We start from the raw sequence: 26277 nt of genomic DNA on the forward strand, positions 1-26277 counted from the left end.
ACTCCAGAAAGTCAGTAGTACAATCAGGAGAGGAATGAAAGTTGACCAGCCCAGGTCCCTCCCAAAATGGAGACTCTGGGAGGAACTCACAAATGAGAGAAGGGGACTGGCACTGCAGAGGGATATTACAAGGTAAGAAGGCCATAGGGAGTGATAGATGTTCTAGGGCATTTAAGGTATGGTACTGAAGTCTGGGAAGTCAAAAGCACACATATAAGTCTTCTCTCCACCCCCTCCCCCTTCTTTTGAACTAGATTTGTGATTTCAGTGATATAAGAAACTGGCTAATGTGGAAATTTACTTTGCATTGTTCTAAAGGTTTTTTTCCCCTTCCTTCTCACCCCCCCAAATAATAATGAGTGTGAGGAAGAGAAAAATGAATTTTTGAATTGAAAGTTAATTGAAAAATAAAATTCAACTTTTAAAAAGAAATGCATTAGTATCTTAGGTAATTATTTTAAAATCTTCTTTCAGAAAGTTGCCTAAATAGCACCAAAAAAGATAATGGAAGCATTTCTTTCTGTGTATTTGGAAAGGTATTCTGGTACCAAGATATATATATATTTTTCCCTCTTTAATGAACAGGTATTTGCTAATAAAAATACTTGTTTCATCAAGAAACTGCATTTGAATTCCTCATGAGCCAATATAATCAATCCAACTATTACAGACCTACTCCGTACAAGCCACTGTGTTAATTGTTGGGGATGCAGAGACAAAACAGCAGCTTCCCTACCTTCAAGAAGCTTACATTCTACTGTGGTGTTTAACATGAAGAATCTAGACTTGGTCCTAAAGACAACAGGGAAGGGGGAGGGGCGGCACTGAAAATTCTTGAGCATGGGAGTGTGTACATAGTCAGACCAGTGCTTTAGGAAGATTATTTTAGCAACTGTATAGAAGACAGAATAGAAAGAGGAGAGATTGCAAGCAAGGAAACTAATTACAGATGATGAAGGCTTATACAAAGGCGGCAATCACGTGAGTGTCAAACAAGGGGACGTATGTAAAAAATGTTATGGAGGTAGAATTATGTTATGGGTGTAGGTGGAGATATAAAGTAAGGCATTAAGAATGACTCTGAGATTGTGAACCAGGCTGTCTGAAAAGAGTTCCCTTATCACAAGTGTAAAGTGTAGAAGGCAGCATTTAGAGAGAAAGAGAATGATCTTGACCACTCCGAGTTTGAGACTGATAGCAAATACAAGTGGGTATGTTGAGCAAGTTTGATGCCATAGAACATCAAGAGAAAGATCAGGGCTTGAAACAGCTTATAGAGTTGGGAATCATGCATTAAATAATTGAACCTATGAGAGTTAATCAAATCACTGAGGAAAGTTGCTGAAAGAGAAGAAAAGGCCCAGTAAAGAGTCTTAAGGGACAACCATGAGGCTGGAACACAGATGATGATGATCCAGTAAAGGAGGCTGAAAAGGAATAGCATAGGAAAGAACAGAGTCAGGAGAGACTGATTTGTGTCATAAAATTTGAGAAAGGAAAGAGTGTTGGGGGGTAGGGGAGTTAGGAGAAGCTTAAGAGATTTCAAGTTTAAGAGATGTCAAAAGCTGAGGGGAATAAGTATGTATTAAGCACCTACTATGTGCCAGGCACTGTTAAGTGCTTTACAAATATCTAATTTTATCTCGACAACAATTCTGGGACCTGAGTGCTATTATTATCCCCATTTACAGGTGAAAAAACTGAGTCAGAGAGAAGTTAAAGTGACTTTCCCAGGGTCATATAGCTAGTAAGAATCTAAGATCAAATTTGAATTTAGACCTTCCTGACTCCAGGTTCAATGCTTTATCCACCCACACCACTTAGCTGCTTCAAGCAGTATAAGGATTAAGAAAAGTCCATTGAATTTAGCAATCAAGAGGTCATCAGTCACCTTGGAGAAAGCAGTTTTGGTGAAGTGGTGGGGTAGGAAGCCAGACTGCAGGTTGAGAAATAAGTCGAAGATGAGGAAGTTAAAGCACAGTCCTCTTCTAATTGGCTATGAGAGGGCAGAAAGATAGAGGATGACAGCTCACATAGCTCTCTAAAGCAAAGATTTTATTTAAAAATGGAAGCCTTTTGTAAAGTCATGCCAGTAAAACTAAATTTGCTCTTCCATGGGTTGTGATAGATGAAACAAAAAAAAATCCCCATTCATTCCTCATTACAAATTCAAATTACCCCCAAGAACTCTTGTAGAATCTGAAGGGCTGCCTAAAGAGGCAGGAAAAATGTACAAACAGAACAAGTGCATTTAAAGTAAGCTTTCTCCAAATTCCAGATTTGTAAACATTTGTAAACCATCAAAGCAAAATTTGAGCTGTGTGCTTAAGTGCAGCCAATGGCAAAAGTAATGCATACAATTTGAAACCAAGAAAAAAATTCACATGTGTAACTGTGCATCTACTTTTGCATCTGTGATATTTGATGACTGACTTATAGCCACAGAGAAAAATTCTTAGCTATAAAATACTATATTTGCCTGTAAATAATCACACCCATGATTTTAGAGTGGCAAAAAGGTATAAGCCTGACCTGACTTTCTGATTCACTTTGCCTATGCCTTTCCTATTACTGTAGATACCAGAGGTCATCTGTTTTATTGTTTTTTTTTTATGTGAGGAAATTGGGGTTAAGTGACTTGCCCAGAGTCACACAGCTAGGAAGTATTATGTGTCTGAGACCGAATTTGAACTCAGGTCCTCCTGACTCCAGACCCAGTACTCTATCCACCGCGCCACCTAGCTGCCCCGGTCACATGTTTTATTACTGGCTCTTTCTTGAATTTTATCTATTGTAAAATTCTGGGTAGCTCTCATGCTATTCTTCTAACTAGCCTGGTAAATGTACACAGCCACTTTCCTTTTTTCCCCTTTCTTTTTAAATTTAAAGTACTTTTTATTGGATTTGCAAGACTTTGGACATATACATTTCTTTTTTTTTTTGATGTCTTTTGTCCTTATGTCAGTTATTTTGGGAAAAGATGGATGAGAAAGGATCCTCCTCTACCTCCATGTTGAAACCTTGTACCAGAAAAACAACAAAGCAAAAAGAACTGATACAATGACCACATTTGGTAATGTATACAACAATCTGCCCTTATAGTCCCTAGCCTCTGCCATAACGAGGTAAGTATGTTTTATTATCTGTTTTCAGGGGCCAGATTTGGTTTCTCAGTTACTCAGTCTGGATCTCTTTAAGTGATCATTTCATTTACACTGGTGTAGCCATGATATACACTACTCTTTCAGTTTTGCTCCTTTCACTCTTCATCAGTTCATTCAAATCTTCCCATGTATCTCTAGTAATGGATAGAAATGACCAGTAAGATTCCAGACCTTAGATCATGTGAAACACCAGCCTGCAACAATACAAGTGGATTCTTAGTGAGCCTGCTTCCAGAAATATGGAAGCCTCTCCATGGAGGAGAGGCTTTTTCCCACCTCTATTCAGAGTACTACAGGTATAAAGTGTTTATTGTGTCCTACTACATCATGATGAAAAGCTTCTTAACAGTCAGCTAAGTTAGAACTGAGTATGCACACAAAAGGTTAAAACAAATGAAATCTCTTTTCACTTACCTAGGCAGGTGGGCAAGGGGGTCCCCAACCTAGCAGCTCACAGCACTCCTTACCCACAGCAATCAAAATGGATTTCTGGTGAGACTTCTTCCAGAATGTATCATGGAAGAGTGCTGTGAGCTGCTAGGTTGGGGACACCCTTGCCTACCTAGTCATTATGTGGCTGTATGTGAATTCTTTTGTATCTTTGTATCTATTCTCTCTTGAGAATAGGTGAATGAATATTGGAGACAGACTGGATCAAATTGTGACCTTGTGATCTTTGAAAGGCTGAGAAAGCCACCAGAGGTCCAGCAATAGGAATCTAGAGCAAAGTCTACAAGTAGCTACTGAAGCCAAATCTATGGAGAAGCCAGCCTGAAGAAGAAACCAGCTTGACCCATCCCAGTTCCTTGACCCAACTCAGTTCCTAAGACATCAATCCCCAGATGAAAAGACTGGTCCATCAGCTATGCTAGACTCAAAAGTGAACATGATGGAAGGAATGTTTGTAGAAAACACTTAAGTTTGAACTTACTTTCCTCAGGGACCAAGATGGTAGAGTAGAATGTGTTCTCTACATAGGAGTTTTTTGTACTTCAGTTCTTACTGTATATTCTCAGTAAATATCCCTTTGCAAAAGCTAATTGATGTTCATTGGTTAACTGATATTAAAGACAGAACAGCTAGTCTGTTGAGACTGGTGAGATGTTACCTGGCATTTGATATTGGGGAAGAGGAACAACACACTGGATGAGGGCTTAATTGCAGTTGTACTTAGAAAATGTCCCCAATCCATCAGGGTTAACCCTAGAACCATGAGGGGAGATATAGTAACTAAGATTTACGGACCTAACATGGCAGTTCAAGTAGGGATTGAGACAGTGAGTTTAATGCCTATGTACTACATTCTGAATTCCTCATAATCATCATATCTTTCTGCACAATTACATTTCATTGCATTTATAACCATTGTTGTTTAAGCTAGTCCCCAATTAATGGGAACCCACTCTGTTTCCAGTTCTTTGCTATCACAAAAAAAGTGTTGCAAATAATATTTTCCTATATATTGGACCTTTGTTTCTATCTTTAACTTCTTGGGCAATCACTTTGCTGTTGTCCACTTGTGTCTGACTCTTCATGGGGTTTTCTTGGCAAAGATACTGGAGTAGTTTGCCATTTCCTTCTCCAGTAGATTAAGGCAAACAGAGGTTAAGTGACTTGCCCAAGGTCACACAGATAGTAAGTGTCTGAGGCCGGATTTGAACTCAGGTCTTCCTGACTCCAGGGCCAGTATTCTATCCACTGGGCCACCTAGCTGCCTCCAAGACTTTCTTACCAGTCCCGTTTTTGCTATCCTTCCATCCCTGGTTGTGAACTTGTCATTCTTATAGTTCAAATTGTAGGACAAATCAACAAATCCTGTCCTGAAACACTATTTTCTCAACCATCTACTCACTTCCCTAATATTTTTCTAAGTCTTTGCCTTCAATTGACAAAAGTGATGAAAATGCTATTTGTTTGTTAAGGGCTTGGTTCTTGCCCAAGACTCTCTAATTTTAGCAATACTTTCTAGACTCATTCTAGCAGTGTCATTTCTGCCCATGTGCAATACCAGAAGTGGATGGCAGTCATAAGACTGGATGTGCCTTGAAAGATTCTCTGTCACGATTTAGATATATACTTGTGAAGATAGCGGACTTCTTTACTGTTAGCATCAGGTCAACAAAAAAGCTGCCTTAGTATTCCTCAGCAGGGAATCACCAACCACCACTATTCATGTCTTCTTCTTTTGACCCTTGGTGGATCATCTCTCACTTATGGATATGTATCACTATTCCCTGAAGGATAAGAGGCTGTTTCTTCTTCAGAAGGCCTTGCTTCCTCTTCTTTACTAAAAACCTCATATCTGTTGCTTACTTCCAAGTGTTCAGTGAGCATTTTTCTCATATCATATTCTTTATGTCATATTTTTTCTTTTTTATACCATATTCTTTCACCCTCCAACCTCCTGACACTTCAGTTCTCCTCTCTTCAGTTCATGCAAGTCTGCCCATATTCTGACCCTCCAGACATGGGTCAGAATTCTCTCCTGCCTCTTCTGACCCATTTCCTTTGTCTTCACATTGTAGCTCTTCTTCCAAAGGAACACTTCAATGCAGGAAATCATTCTTCCAGCTCTTTTCCCTTCTCTAAGAGGGGAGACTATCTTGCACTTTGAGCAGGGTTAACAATTACTTGGTTGTGATGGGTAGATAAATATATAAACATCATGCACTCTATGCAAGTCACACTATAAAATTCATCATGCTCTTCATACTCCCTGAAAGCAAGTGTCTTACTACTTTGTTGTTTTATCTAGTAGCTCTTATGGTCAACTCCCCTAGAAGATTCTCTTCATCTCCTTAGCATCTTGAGATTTATACTTAATTTCCTTCCTAATTTCCTCCTCCTTTTCCTCCTCCTCCAGGTCTTCTTCTTCTCCCCCTCCTTCTCTTCACTCTCCTGGATCACCTAAGGAGACTTCCAAAGTTTCTCTTCACTCTTCAAACCTTCCATAGCACTCTTCTCCTACCCTCTCAGTTGAGGACCTCACCTCATACTTTACTGAGAAAACAGAAGCCATTTACCTTGAGCTCTCCCTTCTCTCCTATTCTATATCTCAGAACTCCCCAACATCACTTGTCCTTTCTCTCTTCCTTTATTGTAATTTCTGCTGACATCATTTTACACATTAAGATCAACTACCCTTCTTATACCTTTGATCTCATCCCCTTTTACCTCCTACAGCAGACTGTGTCCACAGTCGGGCCTCCTTTCTCTCTAATCTTCTTTCTCTCCCTATCTGTTCATTCCCTATTGCCTAAAAGTATGTTTAAAAAAAAACGCTAATCTTTAAAGAAAAATCCTCATTTAGCCCTCTCTCAAGGAATCATCCTTTAACTCTCCTGCCTTCCACAGTTCTACTCCTAGGGGGAAAAAAAAAGTTAGCTTTCATTGCCTCCACTTCCTCTCTTGCTTCTCAGTCCCTTGCAATCTGACTTCTGAGCTCATCCTCATCTGAAATTCTTTCCAAAGTTACCAATCATTGCTTAACTGACAAATACAATGGCCTTTTCTCAACTTTCATCATTATTGACTTTATGCAATATTTGAAATTATTTACAACCCTCTCCTCCTAAATATTCTTTTCTTTCTGAATTTTCATGACATTGTTCTGTCTTTCCCCCAACATCTACTCATCTTTCCAAATTTCCCTATTTCTATCAATGGCAACAAAATCCTTTCAGTTACCTTGGTTCAGAATTTCCATCATCTTTGCCTCCTCACTCTTCATAATTAATTATCAAGTTTTGTCAATTCTGCATTCCCCAACATCTCTTGAATTTGTCCTCTTCTTTCCACTCAAAATGCTGCCACCCTAGTTCAGGACCTTATCCCCTCTCACCTCTACTACTATAATATCCTAATTAGTTTCCTCAATGCTTGTCTTTCTCCTTCTTCAATCCGTTCTCCACATAACTGCCAAAGTTTTAGTTCAAAAGCACAGGCAGACCATACAACTCTTCTCATCAACAAATACCTCAGGCATAATGAAGTATAATATAAGTAGTGGAAAGAGCAATGCACTAGAAATGAGGAAACCTGAGCTGTCATGTAAGTTGTATCACCAACTAACTTTATGACTTAGAACAAATCAAGTAATCACATGGAGACTATTTCTTCATCTATTAAATGAAGGAGGTTGTACTAGATCAGGATGGGAAACCCGAAGTCTCAAGGCCTCATGTGGCCTTCTAGGTCCTCAAGTGTGGCCCTCTGACTGAATCCAAACTTCACAGGACAAATCCTCTTAATAAAAAAGGATTTCTTCTGTAAAACTTGCGACTTAGTCAAAAGGCTGCACCCAAGGACCTAGAAGGCCACATGTGGCCTCAAGGCCACAGGTTCCCTACCCCTGGATTAGATGACATCTAACATTCTGATTGGAATGAAATCCTAGGATCCCATAATTTAATTTATTTATATCTGCCACTTCAGTTTTTCAACCTTTTTGCCACAATGGACTACTATGTCTTGCCCAAGGCCACAGACCTAATAAGTGTCAGAGCTGAGAGCTGAACACAGATCTCCACTCCCAATCCAATATTCTTTCCATCACATGGAGGAGGAACAGAAGACTTGGCAAGACAGAAGCAGAGAAGAGAAGGAGCATCTCATACTAACTAGATGGGGGTAGAGTGCCTGCCTCACCCCTTAGTGCTTCAGGAAAAGGAATTCCCAATGAAATAGAGAGGGAATTCACATACTAGAACTCATCACTACACCTCCTATGTTTTTTCAATCCCTAATAACAAAGTTTATGAAAATAAGATGCCATCAGAATACATCCTCTTTATTAATAGAGGTATTACTGTAATTATCGTGGGCCAGCAAATCTGGGGGAGACATTTCTTCCTCAGAGGTTTGGAAATCATCTGTTCCTATTTTCTCTCCAGGGCAACAAATTGTTACTTATGGGCTGAAGAGTCTCCAAAGTGCTTTGAGCAGCCCAATCTAAAGAATATTCCATTAATAAACACTTTGTTCTTATGTGAAGTACTTTCTAAATATTTCAGGTGTTTTATGAGGGCAAAACAGAAAGCAAACATGAAACTTTTTGAGTACTCACTCATTCTTCATAAGCTTCAAACTCCAGGTCACAAAAATAAAGGGTAACTTCAGGCCCCATGGACCCTGTAGATTATTTAGCACTCAAGAAGATTAGACTAGGAGTCAAAAGACCTGGATTCCAGTGCTGACTCTTCCACTTAATGGCTATGTGACCTTGGGCAGTTCACTTGACCTAGACTATTAGAGCCAGGAAAGTCCTTTGAGATCCATCTAGTTGAATCTCTTCATTTTATAATGAGCCAGCAGATTTAGGGGGACCTTTCCTTGCCCTAAAGTTGAAGCTAGTAATTAATCCCTGCCTACCTCACAGGGTTGAGGTAAACCATGAAATCATAGATGGATAGCTAGAAGGGTCCTAAAGAGACCATCTAATGAATACAATCCTCTTATTTTACAGATGAAAATGTGAGTTCTAGAGAGGTCCAACACCAGGTGTGGAAAAATGTAAAATGCTTGAAATTGTTCTATAAAGTACATTCTGATTCACTGAAAAAGCCCAAGGATTACTGCTCTTATATAACTTTATTTCCTTAAGCTGTTCAAAGGGACTCCACATTACAATCCTTTAGTCCTTTGTTAGGATGTGAAGAAACCAGCTTGTTCAGAGGTAAGTGAAAACAAGGAGGCTTACAGTTACGGGATACTAGTTGAAATTCAGGCTAGATAAGTATGCTCAAAGTAGCACTGGCCAACTCACGTGAGTAAAAGTATATGACTCATTCATTTTATCACTGAACCTTTTTCAGACTCTACTAATATCATGAGATCAGCAGAATTTAGAATTGGAAGTGACCTTGGGGAATATTCGAATTAATTATTTTATTTGACAAATAAGGAAACAGTGGCCCAGAGAGTCTAAGTAATATGCTCAAGATCACAAAGTCAAAATTCAAACTCTGGTCTTCTGACTTCCAAGCAGCACTTCCTGCTTCCCCAACATCACAGTAGCATAGAACAGTGTCAGTAAGTAACTCTATACAGGCTGCTGAGCTACAGTGAAACATATGATTTCCCTGGTGGAGCAAAACAATAATGATATATTAGTTCACATAGTCTTTCATCTTCAAATATCATGATATCATGTATGCTGGTAGCTAGGTGCTGTAGATAATGGAGTGCTAGATTTGGAATTAGAAAGACCTGAATTTGAATCTGGCTTCAGAGACTTATAAGCTGTATAACCCTGAGAGAGTCCCTTTAGCACTCTGTGCCTCAGTTTCCCATCTGTAAAATGATCAGGCTGGACTTGACCTCTGAAGTACTTTCTTGACATAAGCAGACTATCATATTTACTAAGCCAGTGCTAGGAAACAGGAGACATGATCATATATTTCTTTCTTTCCTTTTTTTCATAATATCTTTGATTAAGAGAGAATGGGGGAAGAATTACAAACCTTAGGGAAAATATTAACCATTCCTATAAACCTGCTAAACAAAGTCCAGTCAGACAATAGCTTATTTTGAGCAAAGAGGTAAAACTTCTTACCCTAAATTTTAGGGGAATGAAGAGAAATAAAGTTTTAAAATTTTTCTTATTGAAAGATTACAATAATCACAGATAATATGAACTGATAACTGACTTCTCCCTAGTAAGAGATAGGAAAACAGACTTCTAGCATATTATACTCAATTTTGTTAATGCTTTTTCTTCATATAAATTTAATGACATCCCTGCGTCACTGACAACCTTACAAGATGCACTTACCCTTCTGCTTGTATATAATGATTTTTATTTAATTAGTGCATGAGTGTCCAACTGCCTAGAAGTACTCTCTGTTTATCTGCATCTGTGTTTTCACTATAAGGAAAGGGACTCAAAACTGAGAGACAAGAATTTGTTGTTCAGTCATTTCAGTCATGTCTGATTCTTTATGAGTCTAATTGGTGTTTTCCTGGCAAAGATAGTGGAGTGATTTGCCATTTCCTTCTCCAGCTCATTTTACAGATGAGGAAACTGCAGTAAATAGGGTGAAGTGACTTGCTAGAAATTGTCTAAAGCCAGATCTGAACTCAGGAAGACCAGTATTCCTGACTTCAGGCCTGACACTCTATCTCTTATACCATCTAGCCTAAAGGCAAGAAACCTGGGTTCTATTCCTGGCTCTACTACTAACAGAATGTCCTTGGGCAAGACATCTCCAAAGACTCTCTGAACCTCAGTTTCCAGATCTGTAACATAATTGTACCTCACATTCAAAAGGGCTTTCAAATTTATAAAACACTTCCATTACAACAATGCTATGAAGTAAACAGTGCAAGTATTATTATATCTGTTATTTAAGGATAAGGAAACACCATCTCAAAGAAGTGCTATTACTCGACCATGGTCACACACTGCAAAAATTACCAGATCCCTACATCATTCTGCCTACTTTAAGAATCAGACTAGATGATCACTCAGGGCCCTCCAACCCTAAAATCTTAGGATTCTCTCCGTCTTAGATGGCTTGATAAGGTATGTACCATAGAGTTATAACTACAAAGCTAACTACTAATCAACGTTTTTGATACTGATGACATTTGATCAGGTAAAGTCACCACTGATGAGCATTTTCTTAGGATGAAAATAAATGACAATTCTTTCAAGTGCCATAATGGAAAGAACACTAAAAAGATGTGGGTGTGAATACTATCTCTAACACTTCCTGTCTATGTGATCATTGGGCAAGTCACCTAACCATATCCCTAAAATGGAGGTAACACCTCTAGAACCTATCTCATAGAGTTCTGTAGATAAATTGAATATCATGTCACATATTTTGTAAGCCTTAAAGTCCATTATAAATATCAATTATTATTATTAATATCATTATTAGCACTTATATAGTTCTAACCTTATGCCAAATCAAAAGTTTTTGAAAACCCCATATAATATCTAAACTTTCCTTAGACCTATAGTTATGAAATGCTTTTTAAAAGAAATAACAGACTTTCTCTCCATTCATTACTGGGAAAACAATTAGTTTCTTTTAAATATGTAATCTTAGTATTTTCCAGAGTGCCTTATGAATAATATTTTCTTTGAAAGGTACCCCATGAACTCATTTCAAACAAAGAAAAAAGGAATATTAATCATCTTGAAAGTAAAAGAAAATTGTCAAGCTAAATACTCTCTTCTAGTGGGAAAACAAATTGTTACCTTTATGGTAGGACAATGAAAAAAACTCAGAAAAGCATCTATTTAAAATAATACTTTATTAAAATACATTTAAGACAACAAAATCATCTTTGTTAACTGATGGAGAATCAAACTAAAGAACAGGTATAAATACAGAAATTTAGGCCCCAAAAAGCTTTTATAACAACCAGCAACCAGTAACAAAATAATTTTCCTGATATGTGCCTGGTTGTATATAAGGAGAAATGAAAGTCTTATATGATTACTGCATTAACATAAGTAAAATGAAGAATTAACACATTACCAATAAGTACAGTCTATTCAGTGAGGCCAACAAAGTCTAGTCTCTTCTCAAAAGCTGCCGATATTCTAAAGATACAGATGTCTGTTCCACCTCTTCACTTTACAACTATTTTTTAAAAACTTTAAAAGTATAAAATAATCACAAAAGCACAAATCACTCCAGCAAATTCCAAAAAAGTTGGGATGTTAGCTAGTATCAGTCTGTTAGAAAAATTTCTGTCTCTTATAAAGACAGTACAAGGAGAGCTGTGAAGATTTCTACTACTAATTACTTAAATTATTCTCATGTAGTCGTCAAAGTACCCTTTCACCTATTAGCAAATCAGAGGCTCTCCATACATTTCTTATACATTAGTTAAAAATCAATAGCTATATAGATGGGGTGGTCGAGCTGCTTTTTGTATAAAGCTTTTACCTCATTTTAGAAATACATAAAGGTTCAGCACGTATATAACCTTGGAGCTCATGATTGTCGGGCTCTTTTAAATACAATCTGCTAATACATTTTGTGGCTTTGACAATTTGCCTCACATGGATCTGCGCAACAGTATAACAGGTACCACTGACAGAACAAATGAGACAGCTAACTATATATTCTATTCCTTTTAAACTGGAAGGAATGAAATAAGCATTTAGTAAATAGTGCCAGGCACTATGCTAAGTGCTTTACAAACATTATTTTATTTGATCCTCATAATAGCCCCATGAAGTAGGTGCTACTGTTATCCCCATTTTATAGATGAGAAAACTGAGCCAGACAGGGGTTAAGGGACTTATCCAAGGTCACACAAGCTAGTTAAGTGTCTGGGATGGAATTTGAAATCTGTACCAGGCCCAGAACACCTCTCTGCCTAGGTGAAGGGAGAATCTACATTGTTATTTTTTTAAAAAATCATTAAAACAAAGAATTGGAAATGGAAATGACTTGTCAATCTAAACAATATTTGATCATTCCAAATGTACCAGAAGTTTGCATACTATTTACACAGACATTAGTATATGCTTTGTATTATGTTATGATACAGGTATTCCCTGAAATACAGCTTTCCTATAATTTCTCTCCATTCTCAAAATGCAGAACAAGACAAAATACTCACAAGTGGAAAACACATAAAAGTTACTATGTCAATAGAACTGTTCAGCAAAATGAGTATTATCTGCTAAGAAAAATACCCAGAAAAGAGAGAAGGCTTGATCCAATAGGTGACAAAGCATTTCTTAGTCATACCAAGAGCATCACTTTCATTTCCATATTGCTACACACTCTTAATGGAATTTACAGGACAAGCATTAGGTGAACTGAAAACTATAAAAGTTTTCAGGATAAAATATATTTTCAAAGACATTGAAAGCAAAATAACCCAGGATCCTGGCCCTCATTTTGCCATTATTTTAAAAAATCTGCTTAAACAAGCATGTTTCCTCTCCTACTTCCCTCTTCTGACAAAAATTTATTTATAAATGAACTAATCAGGGAAACGCTATTTCTAGTTTACACTTGAGATTTCCTGCCATTTCCCCAACATCCGATCTAATAAACATTCTCTAGGGCAAAACCTAACAATCAAATTGGAGCCTTATCTATCTTTGTGATTAATCACCCCTAGGAAGGGAGCACAGAGGGAAAGTCAGAAGGCCAAGGTTTTGGATGACTGCCTATTGAGAATGCAACTAACCTTCAAAGAAGAAAGCCGATTTATACTTTAACCCTCAAAAGGATGAACAGTTGAATAGCATTTCTTGGATCGACCATAGAAATAGGGAAAATTATCATTAAAGAAATTATCCTTTTAGAAATGGGAAAGTTATCTTTATGGAAATAGGGAAATCATCTTCATTAATCAGGCATGTAAGTCCTTCCATTAAGCCTATTTATATATGTTTCCAAGAAGTCATTGGAAGGTTTGTTCAGTAAAGAAACATCTTATTTTACAGGGAAGTACCTAATCTTTCAGCACCTGTTAACTAAACTTACTGCACCTTCATTTCTTAGAAGACTCAAGTAACTTGTAATTTTCCATCTTCCCTACAACCAGAGTAGGGAGTTTACATATCTACTATTACTTCCTTTTTTATTTTTCGAGTGGGGAGTTCAATTTTTTTTTTTTTTTGCAACCTTCCCCTTTCCCAGTCTCCAAAAGACACGTAGTCCGGGCACGCATATGCACTGGTAAACATACATACACACAGAGCCTATCCAGAAACCTCCAGCAAACAACTTCACAAGAAAGACAGCAGGGCAACACTAACGTACTCTGCATATCAAACGTATGGAATGAGACAGAAGAAACAAGTTCCTAACTCACATTTGGGGGGGGGTTCACCCTCCGCTCCTCTATTCCTACAGATGACCTGTATCTGGCATTTTTTAAAGAAAAACCAACACCCCAGAACCAGCTGCATTTAAAGCAAAACCGAAGCGGAGAAGTGAGCAGCATCGCAAGCCCACCGCATAAAACCTCACGGTCCGGAGAGAAGCCGGCAGAGCGAACCTAGAGAAAACAAGGGGAAATGCGACACGAGAACTAAGCTTGGTTACCGAACCAGGAGCGTCACAATAAGAGGTAGAATGGTGTTCTCCAGGGTTCTGTAAAGCAGCGGCATGTGGCACTAGCGTCTTCTCCTGCCCCTACTGCCTGCAGCCTCCCCCGTAGCCCCCATTCAGTGGAGGAGGAAGGTGAAGAGGCACCCCTGTGCGCGCTCTGCTCTCCGCACAGCTGCAGGCGCAGCAGCGGCAGCAGAACGGCCAGCGCGCTCCTCTCCTCCTCTCCCGGGAACGCGCTTCCTCCCTGCACTCTCCTCCAAGCACCGAGCACAGCCCTGCCTTGCCCAGCCCTGGCCCTCCTCTCAGCTTTCCTGGCAGGGCTTTCGCAGACGCCCGTGCGTGCGGCCTTGAAGGTGCACGCGCTGCAGCTGCAGGTGAGAACAGGGCTTCCCCTGTTGCCAAGCGCCGGTCTCTAAGGAAGCAGGACTCTAACCTTATGGGTGGGCCCGGTAGTCGCGGAGGCGGAGAAACTGAGACCAGAACCTGGAGGGAAAGGGATTTTTAGCTGGCGTGGATAGTTTCCTGAAGGAAAGGAAGAAGAGTACTTACTACTTTGGAGGCATCAGGGGACAGTGTGGAGAATAAACCAATGGCTGTAGTAGTTCCTGGGGGAGGTGAGCCTCTCCTTCCCTCCCTCCCCTCTCTCAAGTACTCTTTCCTCAAAAGAAACTCCTAAGACAAAACAAAAACAAGAAACAGGCCACTGTTAGCATCATTACGACTACCTCTGCTTAGTACTTATACCTTAGCCTAGTTTGGAGACTATCCTGAATTCTCTAAGGGTACCTGTATTGCTCAGGCTCTTAACAGGTTCTACCTATTGGTTAAATACACTTGTTTGACCTTGTGTAAACATTATCTTAACTTTATTCTACGTATGGTATACAGTTGATACTGAGGGGAAAGCAGGGAATATTTCCGGGAAAGAAGGAGGTGGCGCTTAAGCCAGGCTTTGAAAGAAGCTAGGGATTCTAAGAATCAGTGGTGAGAAGGGAATATATTCCAGATATGGGAGCCAGCCTGGGTTTAGGCACACAGGGGAAATGGAATGTCACATGTAAGAATAAGTAAACAGGTCAGTTTTGACTAGAATGTTAAATACCTGAAAGGGATTGAAGTATAATAAATAAGTCTGGAAAGGTAGGCTGTCTTCTGTGAAGGACTTTAAGTACCAAACCAAAGAGTTTGCATTTTATCCTAGAGGCAATAATTGAGAGGCATTGGATCTTTTTGAACTCAAGGGATATCAGAGGTCATCTAGTTCTGCCCTTTTATTTAACCTTTATTTATTTATTTTTGGCTAGGCAATGGGGTCAACTGACTTGCCCAGGGTCATACAACTAGTAAATGTTATATGTCTGAGGTCGGTTTTGAACTCAGGTCCTCCTGAATCCAGGGCGTGTGCTCTATCCACTGCACCACTTAGCTGCCCCTTATTTAACATTTAGATGAGGAAGCAGGCACTAGGAGGTTAAATACCTTGTCCAAGATCATGCTAACAGTGTGAGGCAGGACTTGAACTCTGATCTTCTTATGTCAGAGCCTGTTTTCTTTCCATATGATCAGCCTTGTGCTTTAAGAGTAATACTTTGGCAACTGTGTGAAGTGCAGAATAGAATAGAAAGACTATTTATGAAAACTATTTAGGATTGCAGTGTTGTTGTTCAGTCATGGCTGACTCTTTGTGACCCTTTTTGGGGTTTTCTTGGCAAAGATACTGCGGTGGTTTGTCATTTCCTTTTCCAGCTCATTTTACAGATGAGGAAACTGAGGCAAACAGGGTTAAGTGACTTGCCCAGAGTGACACAGCTATTTAGTGTGTGAGGCCAAATTTGAACTCAGGTCCTCCTGATTCCAGGGCCAGCACTTTATCCACTGTTAGACCCAGCTGCCTCCCTCTTCCTGGTTATTTAGTTTAAAGATTAGAATAAAATGAAACACTTGAGGTCTAACCAGTAGTTAAAGAGATTTACTTAGTCATAGCAAGGGAATGATATTCAAAAAAGATATTCATTGAGGACATCAGAGTCGATTCAGTTGAGCACGGCTTCCTTCCCATAGTGTTCCTAGGGCCAGGCATCTGGGAGGAGTTCCTCTTGGCTTTTTGTACTCAGGTGATGAGGAAGAGATTTCAATGACCTGAGCCTCTAGTCACCTGAGCCAATTTATTCTTGAGGATAGTTTCAATACCTTTTAAGGAAAGAAAGGAGGCCAGGAGGGACTGGACTTCGATGTAGAAAAGTGGGAAATAGTAAGAGATAAAAATTAAGCTTAGTTATCCCCATTTCCCTAAAAGTTTGACCAAAGTAAGAGTCACTCTAAGGAGGAAGCCAAAAATAACCTAAAAACCACCTGAGGCAGCAAACCAAGATGTCCTTGTCAGTTCCCCAAATTTTAGATTTATTGTCATTTCCTAGCTTTTAAAATATAACTACTTTGGAATTAGAAGATGATACTTCTGTTATTTCATCCTCTCACCAATTCAAGCTGTATTAGGCAATAAGGATTTCTATTTTGGGAAGAAAGTTCATTCAATGTTAGAAAAAGTATCACACAAATTTTACTAATCCTGTAAAGTTGTTCATATTTTTTCTAAAATATTTTTAAGGTCTTATTTTGGGTTTTTTTTTCATGTAAAAATTATACTTTCTATGTACTTAACATATCTATATACTTAATTTTGTTATTCCAGAGAAACAATGTAAGATATAGATTTGATTAGCTGCCTTGGTGTTGCAGTTGGAACATTTCAGAACCTAAACAACTCTACTTAACTAGGAGTGGTAAGAACAGAAATCGATTTTAAATAAAATGTTTACACTACCAAAACTCCTTCGAAAACCTTTGCCTCCAAAGACACAACAGAAACCACTTCCCCTAAAGAAAGAAAAAATTCAGTCAGGTATGTAATATTAATCATAGAACCCTTCAATCTCTATAGTTTGGAGTTTCAGATAAGATAATATGAAAAAGACATATTATACAATTGAGTTTTAAAAATGAATATAGAATAAAATAAATATTTGCCTGAATCTATTCTGATTACAACTTGCATCTCCAAATTTCTCTCTCATCCCCAATTCAACACAATCTTCCCTCTAGACAAACTGATGTACTGTATCTCCTGAACACTCTATACATGTACGTATTCATTCCTTTGTTTCAGTGTGTACACCATTTGCCCTTCCTAGGCACAATAGCCAGCGTAAGATCAAGAAACAATGTGTTACAAGGTGTACAAGAGGCCGTGGTTGAGATTAGAGCCCAAAGCTCACCCATTCAGCCTTGCCTGGGAGTTTGATTTCTGTGAAGCTTCTTCGCTCAACACATCTAGCAAATGAATCTTTCTAATCACATCATCCCTTTTTCTACCTCCAGCTTTATGGAATCTAGATATAAAAGGAAATCTAGATATCATCAAGTCTGACTTCCTTCCACCACAAATAAAGAAGCTTACAGAAAGGCTGGGTTAATGATTGTGTCTTGTCTCTACAACCGGATAAGTCTCTTAAACACAGGGAATATTATATCTTTTTCTATCTTCATTTCCTAGTTAAATCAAGTCAACAAGCATTTATTTTTATTTATTTATTTTTTGGCAATTGGGATTAAGCAACTTGCCCAGGGTCTCACAGCTAGTAAGTATCAAGTGTTTGGTCTGAGGTCACATTTGAACTCAGGTCCTCCTGACTTCAGGATCTGTGCTCTATCCACTGCGCCATCTAGCTTCCCCTCAGCAAGCATTTATTAAAGGGACAGCTAGGTGGTGCAGTAGTTAGAGCTCCTGCCTTGGAGTCAGGAGGACCTGAGTTCAAATCCAGCCTCAGACACTTAAAACATACTAGCTGTGTGACCCTGGCAAGTCATTTAATCCCAATTGCCTCACCAAGAAGAAAAGAAAAAAGCATATATTAAGTACCTAATATGTTCTAGGCACTGTGCCAGTTTCTAGGGATACAAAGAAAGACAAAAAATAGACTACTCTCAACATGCAAACAACTATATACAAATGATAGATATCTACATAGATATGTATAATATATATATATAAATATCAAAATAATCAGTCTGTATCTTTTTAATTGATCCTATTTATAATTAATTGATTTTGTCTTGTAACTGCCTAAGTCATGATTCTTTGTTTCTGAACTTAATTCAGAAATTTAACTGGCCTATAATGACTTAAATTTAGAAATTTGGTTTTCCTGTTCATCACTGTTCTATTCTTGTGTCAAGGAAATCTGTTGCCCTTGAAGGATACAGGAGGACACCAAGGATTCTGGTATAGTATCTTTACTCAGCCAAGCTATCCTTCAGAAACGTCCAGTTTGTTAACCAAAGATGTCTGATTTGCTACCTCTGCCCTTGCAGATGCAGCTGGACTCAATGAATATTTCTTAGTCACAGGGGGAAAGGAGGGGTTTGTTGCTAGCCTTCATTTCCAATTTCCATCTAATCAAATTTTCTTCCATTTTATGATGCTGGCCTTCTGTACTCTCCAAAATAACTGGGTCTTAGCTTTGCTGAGGAAACTGAGATCCTATTTGCTGGTAAATTTGTGCTTTACTAATAAATTGATTGTGTTCAGAACTTTGTGCCCCAGTCTGCGTTTTTTAACTGTTACAATATATATCCGTATTGATATCTATCACTTGTATGTAGTGGTTTACATGTTGTATACATGTATTCATATATATAGCTATCTATATATGTAAGGTATTTCACAATATTCAAAGCACCACAGCTATTATTATTACTACTACTGCTATTATCATTATTGTTCATGGAAATAAGACTATAAGGACTAAAGGAATGAATGGATCATGGAAAATGAATTAAGGAAATAGAGATAACACGTGTGGTCTACTTACCTGAAGAGCCTGACAGTGGGTGAAATAATGGCCAAGCAAAGAGTAGTGCTAGGCTAGTTTTTGTTTTTTCCTTTGGTTAGACAATGGGGTTAAGTGACTTGCCTAGGGTCACACAGCTAGTAAGTGTTATGTGTCTGAGGCCGGACTTGAATTCAGGTCCTCCTGAATCCAGGGCCACTGCTCTATCCTCTGCGCCACCTACCTGCCCCTTTTTTTTCTTTCTTAAGGCTGTTTATAGATAAAGGTACAGTAGCCAGTGTAAGGTCAAGAAGCAACATGTTATAAGGTGTATAAAAGGCTATGACTGAGATTAGAGCCTAAAGACCTTGAAATCCATTCTCCTGATGTCTAGCACCAAGTCAGAATTTTCCCATACCTGGTGTTCTCATCACTATCACAGAAGTTAAAATGGCATTGTCACTGATTCCCAAGGTAGAGTCCTATGATTTCCATTTATCAATCAGTTCCTCTTTACTGGTCAGACTGTAGTCCAAAATAACAGTTCTGTAACTGCTTCCCCTCCATTCTAAAAGCGAAAACTATGAATAAGGAAAATAAAGGATATACGTGATGCTTTGGTGTTAATAGATTTCTAACTTTGATCCAAATAGTTGAAATCCTTCATCACAACCATGTCTTTCTTCTGTGCCAGCCTACTCACCACCACACAATATATGGAGTGTCTCAAAAGAAAAGCTATTTGGAACATCCTGCATATTAATGCTCAGGTTACTACTTCCTGATATACCTAAGCACTACTCCACCTCCATGAAATAGCTGGAGAAGGGGAAGATATCTTTCTATGTAAAGAAAATCTATGTTTCTGTCTTCTCCTTTTAGCCCCATAGTGACCTAAGTGCCAGCATTGGGGATACTCTGCTACATTCTAGATACAGCCCCATGGAGGCAGCCTATCTCTGGATAAGTCACGTGTCTATACAAAGCTATCTTTGAACCTCTCATCAGAGAGGCAATGACTACTAGAATGTATCTTTTTTTCTTGGGAAAGTAATATACTTCTTTGTATCTTCTGGCAGTTTTGGATTCTCTTTTTAATCACATGGAGGAAGAGAGTTGCTTGCATTTCAGAGAGTATAGTTCAGGGGCACTTTGACTCCCTTTGGCAATTGGGTGAAACCTAAGGACATCTTAACAGAATAATATTTTTAAATGCATATAGTAAAATGCACAAGATTACCAGAGAAACTAATTATTTTGAAAGATAGTTATCAATTTTTTTTTTGAACACAGATTGAGGGGTTCTCAATCTGAACACAGATTGAGAACCCCTGGGCTCTAAATACATTCTTTGTGATGAGGCTCAAATAACATCTATAGCCTTGGTAGTTTAGCATATCTCTTACCGTTCCTCTTTAGTGTTATTTTTCTACTCTCTAACCTCTTAACCCTGGTTTAGACTCTTCCTTTGCCACCTTGGTAGTTTTCTTCTTTGTTTTCCTTTTGGAGCTACAGTCAATCCTCAACTTTCACAACACACCAAGCTCTCTGATACTCTGTCCTTCATGGCTGGTGGATGGAGTTGGAGATGTACCAGCTTGAAATAAACCATCAAGGAAGTCTGCTTTGTGAGCTATTTGAGATCCTTAAAGGTCTCAGAGTGAGGGAGCAGAGCAGAGACAAATTGTCATTTAACTTTGAGGCTGTGATCTATGGGATCAATGAAGCACCTGGTAGGATACTAGCAGCTCCACAAACTTCTGCATCAGGCCTTGATCTTGGTTGCCATTTTTAGGCTATGCTAGGATGGAGGAAAAAAAAGACAAGAGGCTATTTTACAGGAGGCTCTTTGATAATTTTGAAAATAAGGGGATGAGTGGTATGGAGTAGGATATTGATGGAAATGAAGAGAAAGGGACAAGACTAAGTAATGGTTATAAGAAAAACTGATAGGATTTGTTGACGGATTAGTTGTGAGGAAGCAAGAAACAGATGCCGTTGAAGATGACTCCCAGGACTTGGGGTCATCTTATTAGAACTGTGAGAATGATGGTGCCATGAGATATTTACTTGGGATTGAGAGGAAATTGGAAGGCAATTAGACATATGGATCTAGAGCTTGGTCAAAACATCAAGGCTAGAATTGTAGAGTTGAAAATTAGCAACGTGGAAGATGGTAGATGAAGCTATAGATGCCCTACCCCCCTCTTCTTCACTAGTTCAAGTTCAACCAACCCTTCCTTTCATATCCAAATCAAGTTTTCCATCTTTCACAAAACTTTCCTTAATAGTTTACCTTACAGTAAATTTTTAAATTGTTTTGAGTTTTTGACCTTGACTACCTATACTATTCATTTGCCACTTAATCATTGACCACCCTATGACATCTCTAATGTTTTTATCTTGAGTTGTTATTTAACTCATGTTTTTTCTCCCTAATGTTTTATATGTGTATGTCTATCAAGTAAGTTCATCAAGGGAAAGGATCTATTTGTTATACTAAATAAATACAATAATTTCATGACTGAATAAAATCTGAGTAGATGTTATTAACTCAGGGATCTGTTACATTGTATTTTCTTGACCAAAAAAAAATATTGATTAATAAACAGAATCTCAATATTTTTCTCCCTCTGTTTCTACGCCTCCCCACCCTGCAATTTAGCTATCACCAATGAAGTATCCAAGCAACAAGATCTTCTTAAACCCTGTCCCAGTAAAATTATTACAACTGAAATAGAGAAGAATGTAATTCTTGGAAAATTTCCAAAGAGGAAAAAGCAATCCCGGATCCATATCAAAAACCTGCTTCTTAAATGGCACATAAAAAGACATAGGGATGTGGCATCAAAGATGTTTTTAAAGAAATATCCAAAGTTCCGTGTGATATTTTCAAATGGCCAAGATAATTATAGTGGTCCTTTCTGTTTGCCAACTTACAATTCAGCAAAAGATGAAAATGTTTCAGAAAAGTCAAGTCTGCAATGTAAAACGAGAAACTACTTTTTGGATGGTGCTTTAGAAAAAACTTCAGTCATGTCTTCTGAGACCTCAACACCTATGAGTTCGCAATTAGGACACTCATCCAACATCATAAAACCTGACCTTGAGCGTTTAACTACACCAGACTCAATATATATGCCTGTTATATACTCTAGATTTGTGAATGAAAATCAACCTGTGTCTAAGAAAGGGAAAATGAATTGGTATGACAAAGTGCAAATCACTCATGGCACAATGACTAGACACAATTTTTCATTTGACGCACTATCAGCAGCTTCAGCAAGAAAGCCTTATAGACAATATATGTTAGGTAATATTCATCTAATCCTAACTGATGGATAACTTTTAATTTCTTCAAAAATTTTATGAATTTTTCTGTAAGATCTATGACCTTTCATTTTCAAGGAAATATTCCTTGCCTGTGATGATTTATGAGAAGGATCGGACCACCCATAGGAAGTATATGAATTGTGGAACAATTCATACAATTGTCCCACAAGTTCCCAAGCCCCCACCTAAAAAAACAAACACAGGTCTCTCTCTTTTTTTCTCCTAGAATTTTCTAAAATAGAAGAGGAAAAACCAGATCGCAGAGACTCCTCACTAGAAGGAAAAATAATTCCTCTTCCAGGTAAATTATGTATACATTTCTTATAAGACAAGGTAAGGAAAACTAACTGCCCAAGGACAGGCAAGGAGTGGAGAAGAGCACAATTTTCATACTTTTCTAGGGCACAGAAATATTTTTCCTTAGATATGTGTTTTCTTTGGTGTTAAATAATATAAATCATTAAGCACAGAATTATGAGCAACATCTTGGTATTTGTATTTTAATTTCCACTTAACTTGAATGGATAAATGTAATTAATAATTGAACATTAGCTCTTCCTTAGATATTAGTACTTGTATTTAATGTTTAATCAGTTCAATTAATCAACTGACGAGCATTTGTTAAGCACCAACTGTGTGCCAGGCACTGTGTTAGGTGCTAGGAATTGTAATAATCATAAAAACAGCAACAGTAGTAATAACTAGCATTGATGGAGTACTTTAAGGTTTGCAAAGCACTTTACATATGTCATCTAATTTAATACAACAACCCTCTGAGATAGGTATTATTATTATTATTATTATTATTATTATTATTATTATTATTATTATTATTGTTATTATTGTTATCCCCCTTTTATAGGAAGAGGTTGTGACTTGCCCAAAATTACGTAACTAAGTGTGTGCTTGAGGCAGGATTTGAACTTAGGTTTTCCTGATTCTGTGCCTAGGATTTTATCCATTAGGACAAAACTGAAACAGTCTTGCTCACAGGGCCTTTATATTCTAGTGGGTGAGATAAAATGTACATAAGTATATACAAAATGAGTAAAAATAAATAAATAAATAAATACAAAATAGTTTAAAAATTTTTTTAAATGTAGAAATTGGGAGGGGGGTGGAATCAGGAAAGATTCCATGTAGGAAGTTAAATGGGTTTTGGGTTGGTTTTTTTTTGGCAAAGCAATTGGAGTTAAGTGACTTGCCCAGGGTCACACAGCTAGTAAGTGTCAAGTGTCTGGTCTGAGACCACATTTGAACTCAGGTCCTCCTGAGTCCAGGGCCAGTGCTCTCTCCACTGTACCACCTAGCTGCCCTAGGAAGTTAAATCTTAAAGGAATGAGATGATACTATGATTCCAAGATGAGGAGGAACAGCATTCCAAGCAGTGGGGATGGCCATTGCAAAGATACAGAGCTAGAGTATCACTTGTAAGGAATAGCCAGGACAGCGTGGCAGACTAGAGAATCTGGGAAGAAAAGTAAGACAATACATTGGGAAACGTAGCTTGTGGCCAGGTGGTGAGTGACTTTAAATGCCAACTAGAGGAACTTCTCTTTTTCCTGGTGGCAATAGGAGCTTTTGGAGTTTATTAAGTAGAAAAAAGCACATGGTCAGAGCTGTGCTTAAGGAATACCATTTTTGCAGCTATGAGGAAGGTAGATTGTAGTAGGGAGAGGTGTGAGACAGGAAGACCAGTTAGGAAGTCATTCTAATAGGTTAATGAGAGGTTATGAGGGTCTAAACTAAGGTGAAGCCTTGTCAGTAGTAAGAAACAGATGTGAAAAATGCTCTGGAGGTGGAAATAACAGAATTTGGCAATTGATTGATTGGATTTGTGGGGTGAAGAAGATCAAGGAATCGAGAATAACACTGTAAGGTTGAAAATCTGGGAGACTGGAAAGGTAGTGGTGCCCTCAACAGAAATATAGAAGTTCAAAACAAAGCAAAGTTGGGGGTAAGGGGGTGAAGTAAACAGTTCTGTTATATCTAATGTCTGCTTCCCTGCTGCCTATGAACACACCCAACATCTCCCCATCTTTAAAAGATACTTTATTGGCCCATCTCCAAAGGCTATCTAGTGACTATCATCCTATATCTCTTCTCCCTTGTGTGGCTAAACTCCTTGAGAAGGATATCTATAATTGGCACTTCTGCTTTTCCACTCATTCTCTTCCAAACTGTCTTCAGCCTGGCATCTGATTTCATCATTCAACTGAAACTGTTCTCTGAAGTTACCAATGTTCTTTTAATGGTTGAATTTATTGGCATTTTCTCAATCCTCATCCTTTTATACCTCTCTATAACTGTTGACACTGTTGTTCACTCTCTTTTTCTGGATATTCTCTCTTCCCTTGGTTTTCATGACATTGTTCTTTTCTATTTGTCTGACCACATTTTTTCAGTATCTTTTGTTGAGCTTTCCTCCAAGTCATGCCCACTAATTGTGGGTATCATCCATATGTCTGTCCTAGACCCTTTTCTTTTCTTTTTTTTTGTTTTTCTTATTTGAATACTTTACTGAATATTTTATCTGAATGACAGCTCATGTTTCCTAGGCCTTTGCAGAAGATACCCTCTCAGTCACTGTACTTTGAGGTCCTGATGGTGCAATTTTTCCTCAGAAGGCTGGACTGAGACTGGATGGCTCATGTGTGCTACAGATCTAGTCAATTTGGAGTCCACCTGGTTCCCCAGCTGGGCCTCAGACCAGTCCCCTCAGAGCTGGTGTCTGGGGTCATTGAGAAATCTGCGGCTTCGCGGGCACGTTAGACAAGCTGTCCAGTGCTGGCCTAGGCGACGCCTCTGCCGCTGGGTGCAGGTCAGACCCGGGATGAGGAGGTTGGAGCAGCTGCGACAGAGGGTCCTCTTCACCGAGGGGTCCTGTCGCAGGACAAGCCGCTTGCCAATGGTTCTTTCCATGTGGCAGTAAAACCTCGCCAGCGCCTGGTTCTCGAGATTCTGGGCTAAGACGCAGTGGGCAGCCTGGTATAGGGAGCTGAGTCTCTGAAAAGCCTCCTTGTCCTTCACCTGCCCCACCATCACCTCGGCAGCCCTTGTGCACCCGGCCTCCTCCCTAGACCCTTCTTTTTTCTCACTCTATACTATCTTTCTTGATGATCTCATCAACTCCCGTGGGTTCAATTATTACCTCTATGCAGATGATTCTCAGATCTGTTTATCCAGCTCTAACTCTCTTCTGAGCTCTAGACTCACATCTCCAACTGGATGTCCCATAGGCATGTCAAACTCAACACGCCCCAAAATTAATTCGTTATTATTCCCCACTCCTCTCTTCTGAACTTCCCTGTTACTGCTGTGAATACAAACACCCTCCCGATCACCCCAGCTCACAACTGCTGCATTAGCTTTGTTTCCTCAATTGCGCAAAGTCAATAGGCATTTATTGAGTGCCCGCCATGTACCAAGCACTGTGCTAGCACTGACTGTACAAAGAAAGGCAAAAGTCCTTGCTCTCAAGGAGCTCACAGTCTAATGGAGGAGACAATATGAAAACAACTGTGTACCTACAAGATATGTACAGGACTTCTGTTGGAGCTCAGCAACAGAGAGAGAGGAACCACATTCAAGATTAAGAAAGGCTTCTCATAGAAGGGGAGGTTTTAATTAGAACACTTACCCTCCTCTAATCTGTTACCAGATCCTGTCATTTCTACTTCCATTTCATCTCTTATACAAATAACTTGTCTTCACTCACATACCTGACACTGGTACAGGCCTATTAGACATCTTGAACTGGATGTCTTATAGACATTTTAAATTCAATATGTCTGAAACGGAACTCATCATCTTTTCCCCAAACCTTTTCCCCACCCTCCAAACTTCCCTGTTACTGTCCAAGGCATTACCATCCTGCCTGTCTCCTAAGCTTGCAACTTAGGTGTTACCTTTGACTCC

At 38.7% G+C, this 26277-nt stretch overlaps 2 protein-coding genes and 1 pseudogene across 5 annotated transcripts in view; 1 reads left to right on the forward strand and 2 right to left on the reverse strand.

Moving 5' to 3' along the window:
- Window positions 1-14286, reverse strand: part of LCP1 (lymphocyte cytosolic protein 1) — a 96726-nt gene extending 82440 nt beyond the window's left edge. Inside the window, exon 1 of the mRNA XM_020993734.2 lies at window positions 14192-14286. The gene's annotated coding sequence lies outside the window, so the exon portion shown is untranslated. The remainder of the gene's footprint in view (window positions 1-14191) is intronic.
- The window catches only part of LRRC63 (leucine rich repeat containing 63), a 61487-nt gene continuing 42594 nt past the window's right edge, over window positions 7385-26277 (forward strand). For 2 of the 4 annotated variants that reach the window (XM_020993736.2, XM_020993740.2), the window contains exons 1-4: window positions 14423-14811; window positions 16890-17099; window positions 21692-22339; window positions 22586-22660. In XM_020993736.2, coding sequence (XP_020849395.1) covers window positions 17009-17099; window positions 21692-22339; window positions 22586-22660 — 814 coding nt within the window. In that variant the 5' untranslated portion in view covers window positions 14423-14811; window positions 16890-17008. Of the gene's footprint in view, window positions 14217-14422; window positions 14812-16889; window positions 17100-21691; window positions 22340-22585; window positions 22661-26277 lie in introns of those variants that run through there. The other 2 variants (XM_020993738.2, XM_020993737.2) reach the window with 2 other exon arrangements.
- LOC110213400 (ribonuclease P protein subunit p21 pseudogene) lies at window positions 24859-25420 on the reverse strand (annotated as a pseudogene).

The sequence above is a fragment of the Phascolarctos cinereus genome, unplaced genomic scaffold, assembly GCF_003287225.1.
Source record: "Phascolarctos cinereus isolate Bilbo 61053 unplaced genomic scaffold, phaCin_HiC Scaffold_726;HRSCAF=1367, whole genome shotgun sequence".
NCBI lineage: Eukaryota > Metazoa > Chordata > Mammalia > Diprotodontia > Phascolarctidae > Phascolarctos > Phascolarctos cinereus.